At 32.3% G+C, this 17,085-nt stretch overlaps 3 protein-coding genes across 3 annotated transcripts; 2 read left to right on the top strand and 1 right to left on the bottom strand.

Annotated features, from left to right (window-relative positions):
• The first annotated feature begins 963 nt into the window (after nucleotides 1-963).
• PP2AA2 (protein phosphatase 2A subunit A2) lies at nucleotides 964-7,892 on the top strand. The gene is made up of 13 exons (XM_020356232.3): nucleotides 964-1,198; nucleotides 1,678-2,091; nucleotides 2,509-2,755; nucleotides 2,890-3,002; nucleotides 3,524-3,603; nucleotides 3,850-3,991; nucleotides 4,131-4,211; nucleotides 5,334-5,438; nucleotides 5,617-5,799; nucleotides 5,892-5,984; nucleotides 7,179-7,318; nucleotides 7,415-7,481; nucleotides 7,570-7,892. The coding sequence occupies exons 2-13, from the start codon at nucleotides 1,705-1,707 to the stop codon at nucleotides 7,687-7,689; spliced, it is 1,758 nt and encodes a 585-aa protein (XP_020211821.1). The 5' UTR covers nucleotides 964-1,198; nucleotides 1,678-1,704; the 3' UTR covers nucleotides 7,690-7,892.
• Nucleotides 7,893-8,938: 1,046 nt separating this feature from the next.
• LOC109797588 (putative carboxylesterase 6) lies at nucleotides 8,939-10,219 on the bottom strand. Its single transcript, XM_020357675.3, has one exon. The coding sequence runs from the start codon at nucleotides 10,153-10,155 to the stop codon at nucleotides 9,112-9,114; it is 1,044 nt and encodes a 347-aa protein (XP_020213264.1). The 5' UTR covers nucleotides 10,156-10,219; the 3' UTR covers nucleotides 8,939-9,111.
• Nucleotides 10,220-15,966: 5,747 nt separating this feature from the next.
• Nucleotides 15,967-16,935, top strand: LOC109798157 (uncharacterized). The gene is made up of 2 exons (XM_020358398.3): nucleotides 15,967-16,517; nucleotides 16,615-16,935. The coding sequence occupies exons 1-2, from the start codon at nucleotides 16,181-16,183 to the stop codon at nucleotides 16,668-16,670; spliced, it is 393 nt and encodes a 130-aa protein (XP_020213987.1). The 5' UTR covers nucleotides 15,967-16,180; the 3' UTR covers nucleotides 16,671-16,935.
• The last annotated feature ends 150 nt before the right edge of the window (nucleotides 16,936-17,085 follow it).

The raw sequence follows: 17,085 nt of genomic DNA on the forward strand, positions 1-17,085 counted from the left end.
TAATAAATGTGACTTGTATTATAAAGACTAATAATGTAAGTAAAAGACAAATGAGTAAATATTAGACTAATAGATTTCAATATAAATAAATAAGAAAAATAATAGTTAATAATATATACATTAACTTCTTGTAATTACAATTAAAGACAAAAATAAAACATGTTAAATTAGACTTTGAATATATAAATCAAATTTATTTTGCAAAATTAAAACTTAGCTTATTATGTATTATAAACTTGTTTATAGGTTTGATATGATATTTTTAAAATCTAATATAGTTGATTAACCTATTGAAAAATTTATTTTGTATTAATAATATTAATTATATTAATAAATTTAACTTTTAAAAATTAATAAATTTATTTTTAAATATGTCATTAAGAATTATTTTTTAATTTATGTAATAAAATATAATTTACTAAATATTATTAAAATTTAAATTTTGAATTATATATAATGTTAGAGAAAAAATTAGACATTATTTTTTATAAGAAAGACAATTTGTGTTGAGTCATGTATGTTAAATATTTTAAATTTATAATAAAAAAAGATAATTATATAAAAAATATTTTAAATATATTTTATATTTAATTTGATATATTCTGAATAACTGACTCATATTTTAACAAACTAAAATAATTATGATAATAATTTACAAACTAAAAAATTTATTAAACATAAAATAATCTCAAAGATATCTAAAGAGAAAATAATAAGGTAATATCAGAGATATTTAAAGAAAAAATAGATAAAATTATTTTTTTAAAAATATTTAAATTTGAAATTTTTATTAAATTAATAGATTAGATTAATATTTATTTTTAAAATTTGAGTTATTCTCATCTTTAATTAAAATCTAAAAAATTATATTCTAATGCATTTATCTGTAAAAAAAAGTAAAAACGAAAAAACCCATCCAAGTGCTGAACGGTGCGTTTTATAGTAAAACTCAAGCAGCATAGAGATTCGAATGCATTTCTCTGTGTGACCACATTGCTTCCTCATATATCGTCTTCTTCCTCCTCTTTCAATGGTGTTAGGGTTTCTGGTGTCCTTGCCTAGCAGCTCACAGTAATGCGTTTCTAAAACTCATATTCAACTCTATCCAACGATTTACTAGAAGAACATCGCAATTTCTCCATAGTTACGTTTCGTTAGCTCGGAAAACCGAAAGTTACCGATACTTTCGCACGATAAGGTACAATAGTTTGCTTCTTGCTTCTGGATTTGACACACTAGGTTTTCCTGATACTTTCCGACTAAATATTATATATCGAATTTTCAATTGTTTTATTTTATGAACTTCTGGAATGTTTTAGATGTCGCATATGTGTCTTCTAAGTTGGAGAGCCATAACTAAATAACTAAATCCTATAGATTTGCACGCGTGCACACTACACATGCAATTGAACTTGGAGCTGCTACTTTCATTTTTGTTAAACTCTTGATTTGATTTTATATGCGTTACTTTTGTTAAAGCTGGAAATAAAATCGAGTTAATGCGTATCAAGGGATTTTATTTTAAGGATTTATACATTTAATTTATGGTGGTGTGTCAATTTAGTAGTGTTCACTGTTTGTTTGTTGTACTAATAATTGTACTATTTTCTCATTATTTTTGAAATCATGGTTATGTTTGTTCTTCTGACGATTTGATTAATTTGTTGTTTCTTCCAGACATATTGGTAACTAAAAAAAATATCTATGGCTGAAGAACCACTATATCCAATAGCAGTTCTTATAGATGAGTTGAAAAATGATGACATCCAGCTGCGGTTGAACTCGATTCGCAGGCTATCAACAATTGCGCGTGCACTTGGGGAGGAGCGAACCCGTCGAGAATTAATTCCATTTTTGAGTGAAAATAATGATGACGATGATGAGGTGCTTCTTGCAATGGCAGAAGAGTTGGGAGTGTTCATTCCTTATGTCGGGGGAGTGGAACATGCTAGTGTGTTGCTGCCACCGCTGGAAACACTTTGCACTGTTGAGGAAACCTGTGTGAGAGATAAAGCTGTGGAGTCACTTTGTAGAATTGGATCTCAAATGAAGGAGAGTGATTTGGTTGAATATTTCATCCCATTGGTGAAGGTCAGTTAACATTTTTTTCATTAATATTAATGATTTTACTATTACTTCATGTGAAATCCTTCATGAATGTTACCTAATTTTCTTCTTTTTCACTTCTGGTTTTGGGGCTTGATGTGGTTCTGTATCATATTTCTTTTAGTCTTTTTTTTTTCCTGGGATTTGACAATTTTTTATTACTTGAATAAACAGCCTGGTACTTAATTAAAGATAAAGGTTGGTTAATGGATCTGGTTCAACTTGAATGATGCTTCATATTTGACTGCATTTTATAACATTTTGTTGTTTTTAAGTTATCACATCTTTATTAGTGCTTGTTTACGATTTATGGTGGGTTGTATTGTATGTATCCTGCTAGTTCTCATTAATTATGTTGATTGAGCATTCTCTCCAATTCATCCTATTATTTTTTTTGTTCAGAGATTGGCAGCAGGTGAATGGTTTACTGCCCGAGTCTCTGCATGTGGACTATTTCATATTGCATACCCTAGTGCACCTGAAACTTCAAAGACAGAGTTGAGATCAATATATAGTCAGTTATGTCAGGATGACATGCCTATGGTTAGAAGGTCAGCTGCATCAAATCTTGGGAAATTTGCTGCAACTGTTGAATATGCTCATTTGAAGGCTGATGTGATGTCAATTTTTGAGGATCTAACTCAAGATGGTATTGAATACATTTTTTTGTTCTTTTTAGATGGAAAGTGTGTTGTTTATCTAGTACAAGGGCTGTGTGATGGTGTTGAAGACTCTCCTGAATGTACTTTACTTTTTTAATATGCAATTGTAATCTTGGATCAGATCAAGATTCTGTCAGATTGTTGGCTGTGGAGGGCTGTGCTGCTCTTGGCAAGCTGTTGGAGCCACAAGATTGTGTTGCTCATATACTTCCAGTTATTGTTAACTTCTCCCAGGTACATGCTAGGAACTGGATATATATATTGAACTATGAAATATCTCAAATGGAAATAGTTTCTTACAATCAGAGATAATCTTACTACTAGAGACAAGTTTCTGATATTTGGAATAGGAAAACAGAATCATAGACCAGTAAAAATGACCAAACATAAGATAGGAAAGACCGCCTCCTCAAGCCAGCACATTTGAACAACCTTTTCCTAAATAATTCCTTACTTCCCTTCTTTCACTCATACTCTTCTAGGCCTTTATCATTATCATTGGGCCTATGGAGCTTTCTTTCTCTATACACATTAGTTATGGGTCTATCAGTACATTTACGAGTGGACAAAAACTATAAGATAAAAATAAAATTAAATCGCTATTTCCCTTTGATTTCTTTCCTTCCTAACTCCCAAACATATGCTTAGTTATTGAGTCTCGTTGCATGCATATGTTGTTTGTACAATGTTATAATCATCATACCAAGTATTTTTCTTAATTATTTATTTATTTGATTTAATTTCATCCTGGATAGGATAAGTCTTGGCGTGTACGTTACATGGTTGCAAATCAATTGTATGAGCTTTGTGAAGCTGTAGGCCCAGAACCTACCAGGTATTATTATCATTATTTTGCTGAATATTGCATGTGCTACATATCTTTCTACGATAGTGCTTTACTGTGTGAATATATTGTATTATGACTTATGAGATCAGTTCACTAGCTGGCGTTTTGGATGTTCATGATATGATAATAATGCCAAATCATGTGATTTCTATATTGATTTTCTCTTTCGATTTGTAAGGCCTAACTCTGAAGCCTAAACAATATGTTTATTATTCTTAACTATTGTTTGTTTAGAACGGAATTGGTACCTGCTTATGTGCGATTACTTCGAGATAACGAGGCTGAAGTACGCATAGCAGCTGCTGGAAAAGTGACCAAGTTTTGCCGGATTTTAAATCCTGATCTTGCAATTCAGCATATTCTTCCTTGTGTGAAGGTATCATAATTGGAAAAGAAATTCTAACTCATGTTAATATTACTGTTTATATATAGAGGCTTTTCTTGCTTTTGGTTGGGCAGTTCAGTATGCTAAATTTATATTTACAGGTTTAAATTCTTTGGAACAATTTTTGCAGGAATTGTCATCAGATTCTTCACAGCATGTCCGCTCTGCTTTGGCTTCAGTAATAATGGGAATGGCTCCAGTGTTAGGAAAGGTACAAGTATCAAATATCAGTTTCTGCAGTTATTGTGCTCTAGACAGGAATATGCATTACCCATATTATGAAGGTGAAATCTGTTGTTTGTGGCTCCGGGCCCTTCAAATGATTTAGTATTGTCTTTTATGGCATGTTTGAGGAAAAGCTTATTTCCCAGAAAATAATCCTCCACCCCTGTACCGCTCTTTTTTTTTTTTTTTTCCCCTTCAAAAGTTCAATTAGAAAGCTTCAAAAAGAAAAAGAAAGGTAATTATTTCTTCAGGGTAAGCTAATCCAAATGCATTTTGTGCATAAAGCAACCTAAAATTGAGTTCAGGACATCATTTGGTGTTTTTGGGTCATAGACTAGAGTACTAGATTATGTTTAACCGCTTCCACAAATAACACTGCTTGTGGTTGTAGGCTATTAAATATGTCCTTTGCATGTGGGATGGACATTGTCATGCTGCACGTTAATTTACTTGTACAGTAATTAATGATTCACCTTTACAATCCTCACCATCCCCTGTCCTCTGGTCCTGCATTTAAGGAAAGAGCCTTACTACCAAATTTGCATGTTAGGGTTCTGTTCAAAGTATAAGGACCTATTTGAGAAGTTTCAAACAATTTAGGAATCAGGTAAAGCTTGTAGTTTAATTTTTTAGTGGGTCCTTGAATTATTTAAAAATTTTCAAATAGGCTCCTGTGCTTGAACCCTAGTCAGGACCCAATGAAAAATGATTTATAAGACTTAATTACAAACTTATAAAGTATAGAGACTTAATTAAAAATTTCCAAATAGTTCAGGAACTAACAAATTAATTTAACCTATTTTATATGAATGACTGCTTGTGCAGTTGCTTTGTGGTAATGGTAACTGACATTTTCCTTTTGCTGGTATGAATACTTATATTGAATTTACTAGATTGTGATAATTTAATTTTTGCAACTAATCTTGTATCACCAGTTTTTAGCCTCTCCCCTCTCTCTCTGTTGTTTTCAAGAAATTTGTATTGTCCTTCATGTCTCCATTATCCAATATAAGATATTACACAATCTATTTTCTGGGCTAATTGCGATAGTAGTAGTTTTTTTTTTGGTGTAAATATGAATCTCAGTTCTACCTTATTTTCATTGCAGGAAGCAACAATTGAGCAGCTTCTTCCTATTTTCCTTTCCCTTTTGAAGGATGAATTTCCTGATGTGCGTCTAAACATTATCAGCAAGCTTGATCAAGTGAATCAGGTTGACATAGTTTCTTTAGTAATTTTATTTTTTAGAATGCTTTAGATTTCTTTTCCATTGCTGATATGATTAATTCTCGAGAACTGATACTTCTATTTAATCCTTATGTCCACATACTCACAAAATATAAAGCAAAAGAGAACTTTCGAAAGACATTTTAATTGATCTATTCTTGCAGGTTATAGGAATCGATTTGTTATCTCAGTCTTTGTTACCAGCCATTGTTGAGCTTGCTGAGGATAGGCATTGGAGGGTCCGGCTTGCAATTATAGAATATATACCCTTATTGGCAAGTCAATTGGGGGTTGGGTTTTTTGATGACAAGCTTGGTGCTCTTTGCATGCAGTGGTTACAGGATAAGGTTTGTGCTTTCCACTTCCTTGCTAGTGTGGGTACATTTTGGGAACTGCATATTGCACATGATTATTTTTGTTAACCACCTCAGTATTGTAGGTTCATTCTATTCGTGAAGCAGCTGCTAACAATTTGAAACGACTTGCTGAAGAATTTGGACCTGAGTGGGCTATGCAGCACATAATTCCTCAGGTTCATCTATTTGCTTAATTTATTATTGATGAAATGATACACCAACAAATGTCAATATTAATTCGTCTGTGTTTTTTTGCATGTCTTTATCTTGTGGAAATTGACTTCTATGCCTTTCTTCATAATTTGATTTGGATACATTACATTTGCTTTCATAATGACATTATAGAAAATACTGTAACAATATCATTAGATGAATGGATGAACCTGCTTGTCTTCAATTGGAATGCTGAAAGAAAGAGCTTGCTCATGAGCCATTATTGGAAGTGGAGTTGGGGACAGGATGAAAATTTTCCACTATTTGCATGTGTCTAGATTGAGATCTAAGAAGCCTCCATTCCTCTTGGTTTATTTCAGTTTACACTAGCTCCTATTCCTAAATACTGAAATAATGGAATCATCTGTTGTCCTGATGAAGTACAAAATGGTCATCAGTCATGAACGTCACAAATTCACCTTCGGGCTGTTGCTAAAATTAGCCTGCACAGATTTCATCTCCCATTATATGTTTATTTGGCCTCTACAGATGACCTTGGAGTCTGATATTTAGTTCAGATATAGCGAAGCTCAGCTCAACAATGCTTAGATTTGTGTGTTTTTATGTTCCCACATTAATTATATATATATGACTAAAGTAGAGCTTATAAAGGCATGGGTAATCCTCACTTCAGCTAGGTTTTGGGTGTGTTTAGAAATTCAGTCCTAAAAAAAATAAAATTCAGTCCTAAAATCTCCATGCTTCATATGTCTAATCTTGAGTGTGATGGGTGTGTTTAGATCCTACATTGACTATAAATATGGCTAAAATAGAACTTTATAAAGGCTTGGATAATCCTTACTTCGGAAACCACTTTCGGAATTGAGTTTGATCCATCCCAGATTCAAGAACCTCCATAGATGATCATCACCTTTTAATGTGATATTATACCAGATATATTGAAGTTGAGTTCAACAATGCGTAGAGTTGTGTTGGTGTTTTGTTTTTTCCCCGTTAAACCATTGTCTCCTGATTTTGGCATCTATTAAGCCCTTTTCATATTTTCACTGTAATATTATCTTCTGGGCTTGTTAGGCCCTACCTATACAGGGTCGGAAGATGGTTTTCATTGAAATATTTGCTTTCTATAGTTATTTTTCTATTCTCCTAAATGCAACTTCAGAATTATCACTCTGGAATATGTGTGGAACAAGCAGGTTTTGGAGATGAGCAGCAATTCACACTATTTGTATCGGATGACTATTCTTCGTGCTATCTCTCTACTTGCTCCCGTAATGGGCTCTGAAATCACTTGTTCGAACTTGTTACCAGTTGTTGTTGGTGCATCAAAAGACAGGTATTGTTTTACCTTTTGAAAGATGGACATATTCCATGGGGGACGTATCAATAAGATTGTTTAAGTTCGTAATTGCTGCCATGTTCTCTCTTACAGAGTGCCCAACATAAAGTTCAATGTGGCAAAGGTATTGGAGTCCATCTTCCCCATCGTTGATCAGTCTGTAAGTATCATACTAGTGTTCTCCATACACTAACTCTGTTCATCATTGTTTGTCGTCGACTCTTACTGTGAACATCATTGCCATTCAGGTGGTGGAGAAGACTATTCGTCCATGTTTGGTTGAGCTGAGCGAGGATCCTGATGTTGATGTGCGATTTTTTTCCAACCAAGCACTCCAGGCAATTGATCATGTCATGATGTCTAGCTAGGCAGGAATGGATCGATACGTATTTAGGTGGAAGACTTCAGAAGAGATGCTAATATTTCCGACTATCATATATAGTGCTGCATAGTTGTGTTTAGTGTTTTTCAGTTATAGCTTGAAGGCTTATTAATTTGTGAGTAACTACTCATTGACAATTGACGTGATTTAGTTTCTATTATATGCTAATTTCCATGTGTTTTTTCTTGATTGTATTCTTCATATATTCTATTTTTGTTTCTTGTCCTAGTGTCCTCCTAGACAATTTCATATTTCAAACATCCAAGTGCCACAATTGGTCGAGCCTTCTCTCGCATTATGAGTTAAATCAGGGAACTGGCGTGCATTAAATCTCACTAGATAAAATTCTTTCGACTTATATAACTCACTTTCAACTTAAAATCAATCGTCAATTCAAGCATTTAGTTAAATCACTAAATTATAATTTTTCATAAAAAAAATTATTATATCGACAAGGCTTTTCTGAAGTGAGTCTTAGTCAAGTGAGTGCGAAAGTTGCTACATCTTCACGTGGATTCACATGCGGAGAGCTCTCTAAATTTTCAAATGGACCTCTATTTTTGAGAATTCATCGCTTTCACTGCCTACTTGGAAAGCATTCTTGAATGGAATATGTCATTCTAAATTACTAGCAAGTTTTAGATTGGGATGGATAAGGGGAATGAATCTCCTGTCAAATATGATAAGATAACTTTATATAAAATGTTGTGTTTATATCCCGATAAATTTTAACTAGGTAAGGTTTATTTAATTATGTTTATAAGAAAAAACAATCACAATTTTAATATAACCTATCTAGTACGTGAAAGGATTTGTTCTCGTTTAGTTGGTGAATAAACTCTCGGTAAAGTTACTCAATCAGCGACAAATTTAATAGAATGAGACTAAAAGCAAATAAATTTTACAACACTTCAAATTTAAACATGAAAAAATGCCTAAAGCTAAAATTGCTAAATTAATAAAAATCTGGATGATTTATGTGCTTATTTGTTGCTCGGAAATTGGCATAGTTCCGTATTTAACAATGGGTGCTGTCTATATGTGTTTTAACTTTTAGTGTTGTTTCATTCTTCTGGTTGCATGCATTCCAAGCAGGATTCTTTCCATTTCTTTGTTATTAAACTTTTTGAAAAATGTTGTTCTCCACAAAAAGTGATAAGAAGGCCTCTGCAAAAACGAGTGTGTATCCACTTTAAAGCGAGTTAAATTCACAACAATTGTATACACAATCTCACTCATGCATTTATTCAGACTTAAATACCTCAAAGAAGTTTTTTCCATTATATTAACACGATCTTCTCGATTCCTTGATGAAGATTTAACAATTTACAATAGCCAGTTTACTTTTCAGCAACAGTTAATTTTATTTACAGAGATAGTCATGAAGCAGCAACAGTAACGCAGAGAATCAGACACCCATGAAGGACTTAACACGAGCCATCATTTCCTTGGTCCTACTCTTAGAGAGCTGAGACTTACTTAGAATCTGAAATGCATGTCCAACACCACCGAACACCCCATACTCAACCCTTTTCCCTGCCCTCATCAAAGCCTCACAAAACTCCAAATTCCTATCCCTCAATATGTCCATCTCCGAGATGCACACCAACGTACGCAACACCTTCAAGTCCTCCAATTTCACCAAAGGGTTGCACCAAGGATGGTCACGGTTCTCACCATAAGGTAACGCCAAGCGCCAATAGGTATCAGACGCTTCCATGTTCAAAGCAGAACCTTTGGGTTGAGCCATGCACTTCTCGGAACGTGTCCTCACTTCCCCACCGAAAAAGGGTTGTATCAAAATAAGACCCTTCAAATTCAAAGGCCTCAAAGCAGCACCATCATCACATGCAGATATCCTCGTGGCCACGTTGTATGCTATGTTAGCACCCGCACTGTCCCCCGCTAAGAAGACACTAGAAAAGTTGCACTTTGTGCTCCACCATTCACTATTCTGTTGCTGATGCAGCACTTGTTGTTTCACCCACATTAGGGCCTTTAGTCCATCATCATAGGGTGCTGGGAGAGGGTTCTCTGGGGCCAATCGATAGTCCACTGACATGATCACACACCCCACTTTCGATGATAGCCTTGCAAGGAAATCGTGGTAGCAACTCCAAGCTGCAGAACCAACACAAAAGCCTCCACCGTGAAAATAAACTAGCAATGGTAACTTGTGTTGGCTAGTTGGAACATAAAAACGTGCCCATGTGTTTGTGACACTGTCTATGACCATGTCTCTAGATGTCACATTATTTAGGTCAGGACTCAAAGCACTAGCAGTGACACATGGAACAACTTGAGGTCGTTCCACGTATCCATCTTTGTGTACTCTAATAAGACCTTGTATTTCCTCAACTATAGAACCATGGGGTGGATAGTCTTTGGGGACAGTGTATTGTGGGCTAAGGCTTAGATTTGAGGTAAGAGTAGCCATTATTTTTCTTGTCATGTAATAAGAGGAGGCTCAAACAAGAAACCAATGAATTGAGCGAGTGAGAGGGTTTGTAGCATTGTGGTTTCCTTATATACACGGGAAGCGAGTGGAGAAAGTCAAAAAGCATTGTAAGGAGCGGGGAAAAGGATGAATCAATCTTTTCATGCCACGTGGGAAGTTGTAAAATTGACACACGGCTCCACGTGAGTTCACATGTGGAGAGTCATCTCAAAAAACAATTGTGCCTCCAATTTTGATAAGTAATCGCTTTCGTTGCCTATTTGGGAAGCATCAACCTAAAAAGGACAGCGTCCTTCGAAATTGTCAACAGGTTTTAGGAAAATGGCTATGGCTGGGGCATGTCAGAGGTTGCAAATAGACCAATCCACTTGATATAATGTAGGGTCTCCCTTTAAATTTTTAACATGAATTCTCCTTAAAATAAATGTAATTTTTTAGTTTCATCAGATTATGATTCGATTCATGTTTAAGTCAACAAAAATTATAAGAAATTTGAAGGAAAAAAAAAACATGTTTTTATCAATTTAAATTTCGTTTTAAGAATTCAACCGATTATAACTCACAATTTGCAATAGGCCAACAAACATTGAACCAAATAAGACTAGTGCATACCTTACTGTTAAATTACCCAATTAATCAGCCGCAAATTGAACAGGATTACGCGTAGGTCTCTAGCACTGATGTTTGAGCATAATCATAGACGAATTGACTTTTTGTGTTTTTTAAGTTGTAGGACATAAGGTTCATTTCATTCTCACTGTACTTTATGTATGTTCATGTAACTATAGCATGACATTGTTGACATTTAAAAGAAAGAAGTGAGTGTAGTGGCGTGCAAACATACTTTAGGTTGCCTCCCATTAGCATCATTTCAGGAACACTGTTGGAGACATTTACACACTTGGAAATTGAATTAAAGCATTCTAGCTAGATATTTCATAGAGAATGGTGATAATTGAAGATATATAGTTTGTGGTTTTATGGGTCACAAAACATCCAAGTATGGAGCACCGGTTTTGAGGATGTCCATTGAACATGCTCCTCAATGAACCCCAATATCTTTGGGATTTGAATAAAGTCAGAGCTTATTGCTTGTCTTTTTCCCTTTATCTTGATTATGAACCATGCTTGGCTTTTGAGTTACATGCATGCATCTTCTTTGGCTTTTTTTTTTTTTTTTCAAGAACGGAATAATTCCATTAATTTTAGAGTTGAAATTGAAGGACCAGTTTTAATTTCCTAATGTGGAATGACTTGCGGGGGAAACTTTAATAATGGCCAAAAGTGCAAGAGCACAAAAATTTGAAAATGAAAATCCAATTTTGAAGGACTAAAACAAACGAGGAAGACGCAAGAGTCATGGCATGTATACTTCATAATGTAATGCGCTTTGTGATTTGTCAACGATTTAAATAATAAAATTGATTGTTAACAAGAATTATGAGTATCTCGATTTTGTACATGCTGAATGCAAGGAAGTCAACACTTCTATTCTCCATATGTTGCAAATAACAAAACTCACTTGCTCCTTTGCAACTGTAATTGTCTTTCTCGTGGCAATATCTTTAAAAACACAACGCGAGTTAAAAAAATGTTATCACGCGCCTTAAATTGTATGAATTTTGTACAAACAAAAAAAACAATGTTTTGGAGAGCTTCAAACATATAGAACATTATTTAAATGCAAGGAAGGTTGAAATTTGGTATTGCCGCGACCAATTACTTCACAATATTATTTTTGTTGTTGTAAATATTAAGAACGGGAAGGAGTAACAGTTAATTATAGAGAAGAGAATGTATTTAAAGGTCATATTTTTTTTATTCTCTTGAAGTGTTTATAAAAAAAATTTAGTCAACTAAACCTTTAATCATAGATCAGAAATCGTTTGCTCAAATTAGTATTCTTAATTCCTTAGGTAATATCTATTCTGACCAAGCAATAAGGACAAAAAATCCTAAAAAAAACAGATTCAAATGTTCTGTTCCTAGATACTCTCAAATCTATAGTAAACTATCTCAGTTTTAACCTATAATCAATTTTCTCACTGTTGCACAACTCAGAGAACTCAAAACATATTTAGTTCTCAACGATTTTTTTTAACAGATTCTAAAGAGTTTCTAAATTAAAATTCTTTTAAAAGACATTTCTCTTCTTTTTTACTTTTCCGAGGTGGGGAGGAGAAGAGCAAGAGAACTGATAAATGTCCCAGGCAATTTGTTGGTGCTGCATTTTCTGATCTTTAACTATTCTCAACTGCAATTGGGGGAATTGCAAAATAGATAAGAAAAGATACGGATACAAAGGTAGTACTTGTTTAGGTTATTTTTGTGAACAGATGTAGATCAAAGGAATAGGGAATGATTTCTGAAAGTTACTAGGCCTAAGAGCATTCTCCATTTGCCCCATATATTCTCCTTTTGCCCAACTTATTAATTATTTTTTAAAATAAGTTTTTAGTTTCTTAAATTTAAGATAAATTCATTTTTACTGTCTTAAATTTTAATTTAATCTTTTTAGTTAGTTTGAACAATAAATATTATCTTAATCTCTAAAGACTATTAGTAACATCACTAATAATAATAGTTTAAGTCAATTTTCTAACATTATGTAAGTTTAATATGTTATTTTCACTAATAAATACATTAATTGATATATTTTATGCAACAAATTTAGTAATAAGTGAGTTTTTTTTTTTACAAATTTACTAGCAATATTTGAGTGGAGACATTAAAATATGTAGAGACTAAAAAAATTGAATTTTAAATTTAAGTAAAAATGAATTTATCTCATATTTAATAGAATAATAACATATTTAAATCTTTTATCTTTCATCCTAAATATGAGGTAACATGAGATGATGAAAATGCAAGTAATATCAACAAAATATGGTCATACATGATTAAGTTCAAAATAAAGAAGAAAAGTACCATATAAATATATTATACATTATGTAATTGATTGATAAAAGATACAAAATAAGAAGTTTAAGAGCTCTATTCATAGAGTTTATTAGAGAGGTGATTACTACTAATGTGTAATTCTAACAACTTAACTCACAAAGTATCAATTAATTAATATTATGATACACTTTATCTAATTATATTTTTATCTTTTTTATTTAAATTTCATTCATTTGTTATTTCTAAACTTGTGTTTTTTTAACACATTTGTCATGAGATCCATTCTCATGCGGGGAGCATTACGTGGAATCATATATTTAGAGAAGTAAACCAAGTTAGGGATGGAAGGAAACTTTGTTGTTGAATACAAAGAGCTGAATATTATGTTTTACCCGTATCCTTTCTACTTTAAGAGCTGATCCAGCTCAAATCTCTTTCCCTGAACGCTTTTAGTCTCTTTTGAGATGCAGTTCACCAAAAACAAAAAACAAATTCTACTTACTCTGCACTAGCGTAATTAATTCTTCACAAATTGCTATTTTTCTTTTAAATCAAAACAATTCATCATGTCATTATTTTTTGTGAATGCTTTGCAGTTTGCACCCACCATTTTTTCCAAGTTTCAAAACAATTCCATCTTTCGCATACATACCACAACTCCATTAATGAATTTGAACAAATAAGATGCAAAAAAAAAAAAAATATATATATATATATATATATATATATATATATATAGAAAAGGGAAAAAATAATAAATTATGAGTATGGTTGTTACTTGAAGCCTCATGCACAAGAGATGTAAGATAAACAATCAAAGTAAGTGGGAAAAAGTGTATGCTTTCAATACTTAAAAAATGTCAATACTACAAAATTGGATAATAAAAAAGATGTCCCAATGAAATATATTAAAAATGATGAATGAATTCACATTATTAATTCCCTTTTGTGGTTCCCATTTGTTTTCTGGATTTACAAATGATGAGAACACTGAATGTCTCATTTGACTAAGCAAATGATTTCATCATTATACAATTTAGTTTATTTAAGAATTTGATTGTTTTTATAATGATGTTATATTCTTGAAATGTTTGGATTAGTATAAGATAAAAATAATAAAATCACAATACTTTCCATTCCCTCACGTATCAAATAACAAAATGATTTTTATTTTATTTTATTCCGTCATAAAAAAATTAAATAAGACAATGACATATTTATCTCATAAGCTATTTCAATCCATTCTATGTCATGTCACTCTGCTCCGATCTCCCTTAAATACCCGAAACGAAGCCTTAGGCAGTTAGGCTTGAATTGATGGATCGTGAAAGACAATCTCTTTGCCTCTGTTTCTTCGTTTTTTTAGGTATTGATAGTACCCAAAGCCCAACAATAAAATCACTCTGTGATGGCCCACTAAGGAAATTGTCCATTAGAATCTTCAGCCAACAGCTGTCTGTGGTGGGTGGCCTATGGAATCTCCAATATTAATAGATTTTCGTGGGCCCCATCCCACCTCCCAAATTCCCAATCCACCTTTTTATTATCCAATCTTTTTTTTATATGATAATAGAGAAATAAAAAAAATAAAAGTATTCAAATTTATGATAGGCTCATGATATATACACTTCTTTTTTTAAAAAAAAATCATAAAATATTATAATTTTTTTTTAAAAAAAATAATTTTACACTCTCAACTTTCAATTTGCTACTTTCTTCTTCTTATTCACACATTTTTTTTTCTTTCAATTTTCACATGTTACCAAAATAGGTGTGGTGGAGGAAAAATAAGGAGGTGCATGTAAAAATTGAAAAAAGGAGGAAAGATGTGTGAAAAAAAATACTAAAAGGAGGTGTAATTATAGAAAAAAGGAGGTGTATATATCATGAACCTTTATGATAATGACGTTTTTGTTATAATTTATAACAAGATCTCGTATCCCTCCCAAAAATAGGGTAAATTAATAGGTGAGAGGAATGTTATTTAATATTCATAGTGTGAATTTTTAAATGATTAATCCTAAGAGTGTGTTTGGATAAAAAATTTAAATAGGGTAATTTATTTATTTAAAATTTTTTAATTTTTTTGAGGTGAAATATTTTGTTTGGATAGAGAATTTACAAAGAATTTAAAATTCAAACATTTGTGAAATTTCTTTTCTCCCCAAAAAAATAAGAATTTGAAATTTCTCATATTTATTTCTCTTATTTCACTTATATATTTTATCTTATCTCTTCATTCTTTTAATTATTGAATATTCAAAAATATTTTTAAAATTATTAAATATTATTTAATATTAATTTTTAAAATTATTAATATATTTTTAAAATTTAAAATTAACTTATTCAAACAAAATATTTTTAGAATGATAAAAATTGAAATTAAAATAATTTAAATATGAAGAATTTTAAATTTCTTACATTTGTAAAATCTCTCGTTCAAACACAACAATTTGCTATCAATTACATATACATTCTCCAAGTTTGAATACAGTATCAATAGTAATCCATGAAAGAGCATGACAAAATGGAGCAAAATTCTTTATTTTTTTAATAGCGTGATCAGAGTTTCAGCAATCCAAATAGTAGCATATAATAAGATTGACCTTTTTAACGTTAGTTATAAGAAGCGATCCAACACCAATAAGATACTCTTCACTAACGTCTCACAATGCTTCAAACACAAACAAGTGGAGGTTATGAAAACTACGACGCATAAATTGATATTTTAAAATTCTAATGGTAAGATAACCCAAACCATAAGCATGCCTGATGTCGATGTTTTGGTGATGAATAATGACCATTAATGTCATTCGAAAGTAACCGCCAAATTTCTTCTGATCCATTTGATTTCGATCATTGATTTAATTATTACAACATAAAATTTAAAGTAGAGGACATTTGCTAACGTACGAAATGGACATATTCTTCCAACTTGGACACTATTGGAAGATGAGATTTGCACACTCCTACTTTCACAACACTGACCACAAAGTGATCTCTTTTCTCTCTTACTCATCCATCTATACATAAACCTCGATACCCATTTATTTTCAAGTCATAATTTCCTTATAGCAACATAAGCCTAAAGATTGAAGTTAATTTCCTGAATTTGGTTATGGAGATGAATTCAGGTGCTAGTGTTCTGTCTGAGGCAGAATATGAAGAAGATACTTTCTATGCTGAGATTAGGAGGCAGATTCTACAATTAACAACTGAAGACAACGATGATATACTTGAAACAAGAAGTTTCAACCCAATTAATGTCCCTTATGGTGGTTCAAACAGATCAGTTTACAGCTTCAACAGTGCATCTCCACCAGCAAGTAATTTCTGTTTGTGGGAAAGACACAGTTCTGGTTCACCACCCCTTTGGCTAGTGAACTTGTGGAAGAATGGTAAAGGTACTGGGGTGTTCATTCCTCAAGTGGCATGCAGGAAAGATCAAAGATCAGGTACTGTTTTGTTATCTACCTCACTAAATAAAATATGATGAAACTGCTTTAAGAAAATTGAATATTTTACCTGTGTTATAATTTTGATTCTTGGCAGGAAGAATGAATAATAGCCGCAGAAAAATCTATAGACCAGTGGTAAATAAGGATTGAAGAATTCATGCTTGCCGAAATTTGTATTTAATGAAAATTGAATATCGCCGCTTGCTCATAAATATATAGCATAGGTTACAATAGTGATGATTCATTAGAGGAGAAATTGCACAAGATAAAAAGGAAGAAAAGTGTGTACGAAGTTTCCCTTTCCATTCACGATGACTGTGTTCTACTTAATTGATATATGTACAGATCGTACTGTATTTACAGGGGAGAACATAAAGGAATTTGAGATACTTGTTAGTGCATGTTTGTTTTATCATTTAGAAAAGCCAAACCTACGTTCAACTCAATCCATCCACACTCATGTTTTTCTGTTTTCTGTTTGAGTGCATAAAAATGTATGTGGTTAAATATTCAGACACGCCCTTAAATGAAGTTTTCTGATGAAAAAATATAAAAAAAATACTTC

This window comes from Cajanus cajan, chromosome 7 (assembly GCF_000230855.2).
Source record: "Cajanus cajan strain Asha chromosome 7, NIPB_CcT2T_4, whole genome shotgun sequence".
NCBI classification, from domain to species: Eukaryota; Viridiplantae; Streptophyta; class Magnoliopsida; order Fabales; family Fabaceae; genus Cajanus; species Cajanus cajan.

What these genes read in the sequence shown, in the direction of transcription:
- LOC109798157 (XM_020358398.3), top strand. Translation starts at nt 16,181, where the DNA reads ATGGAGATGAATTCAGGTGCTAGTGTTCTGTCTGAGGCAGAATATGAA. An exon ending in CAGGAAAGATCAAAGATCAG is followed by an intron (nt 16,518 to 16,614) that starts GTACTGTTTTGT and finishes GATTCTTGGCAG; the next exon opens with GAAGAATGAATAATAGCCGC.
- LOC109797588 (XM_020357675.3), bottom strand. Translation starts at nt 10,155, where the DNA reads ATGACAAGAAAAATAATGGCTACTCTTACCTCAAATCTAAGCCTTAGC.
- PP2AA2 (XM_020356232.3), top strand. Translation starts at nt 1,705, where the DNA reads ATGGCTGAAGAACCACTATATCCAATAGCAGTTCTTATAGATGAGTTG. An exon ending in TGGCTCCAGTGTTAGGAAAG is followed by an intron (nt 4,212 to 5,333) that starts GTACAAGTATCA and finishes TTTTCATTGCAG; the next exon opens with GAAGCAACAATTGAGCAGCT. An exon ending in TGCAGCACATAATTCCTCAG is followed by an intron (nt 5,985 to 7,178) that starts GTTCATCTATTT and finishes TGGAACAAGCAG; the next exon opens with GTTTTGGAGATGAGCAGCAA.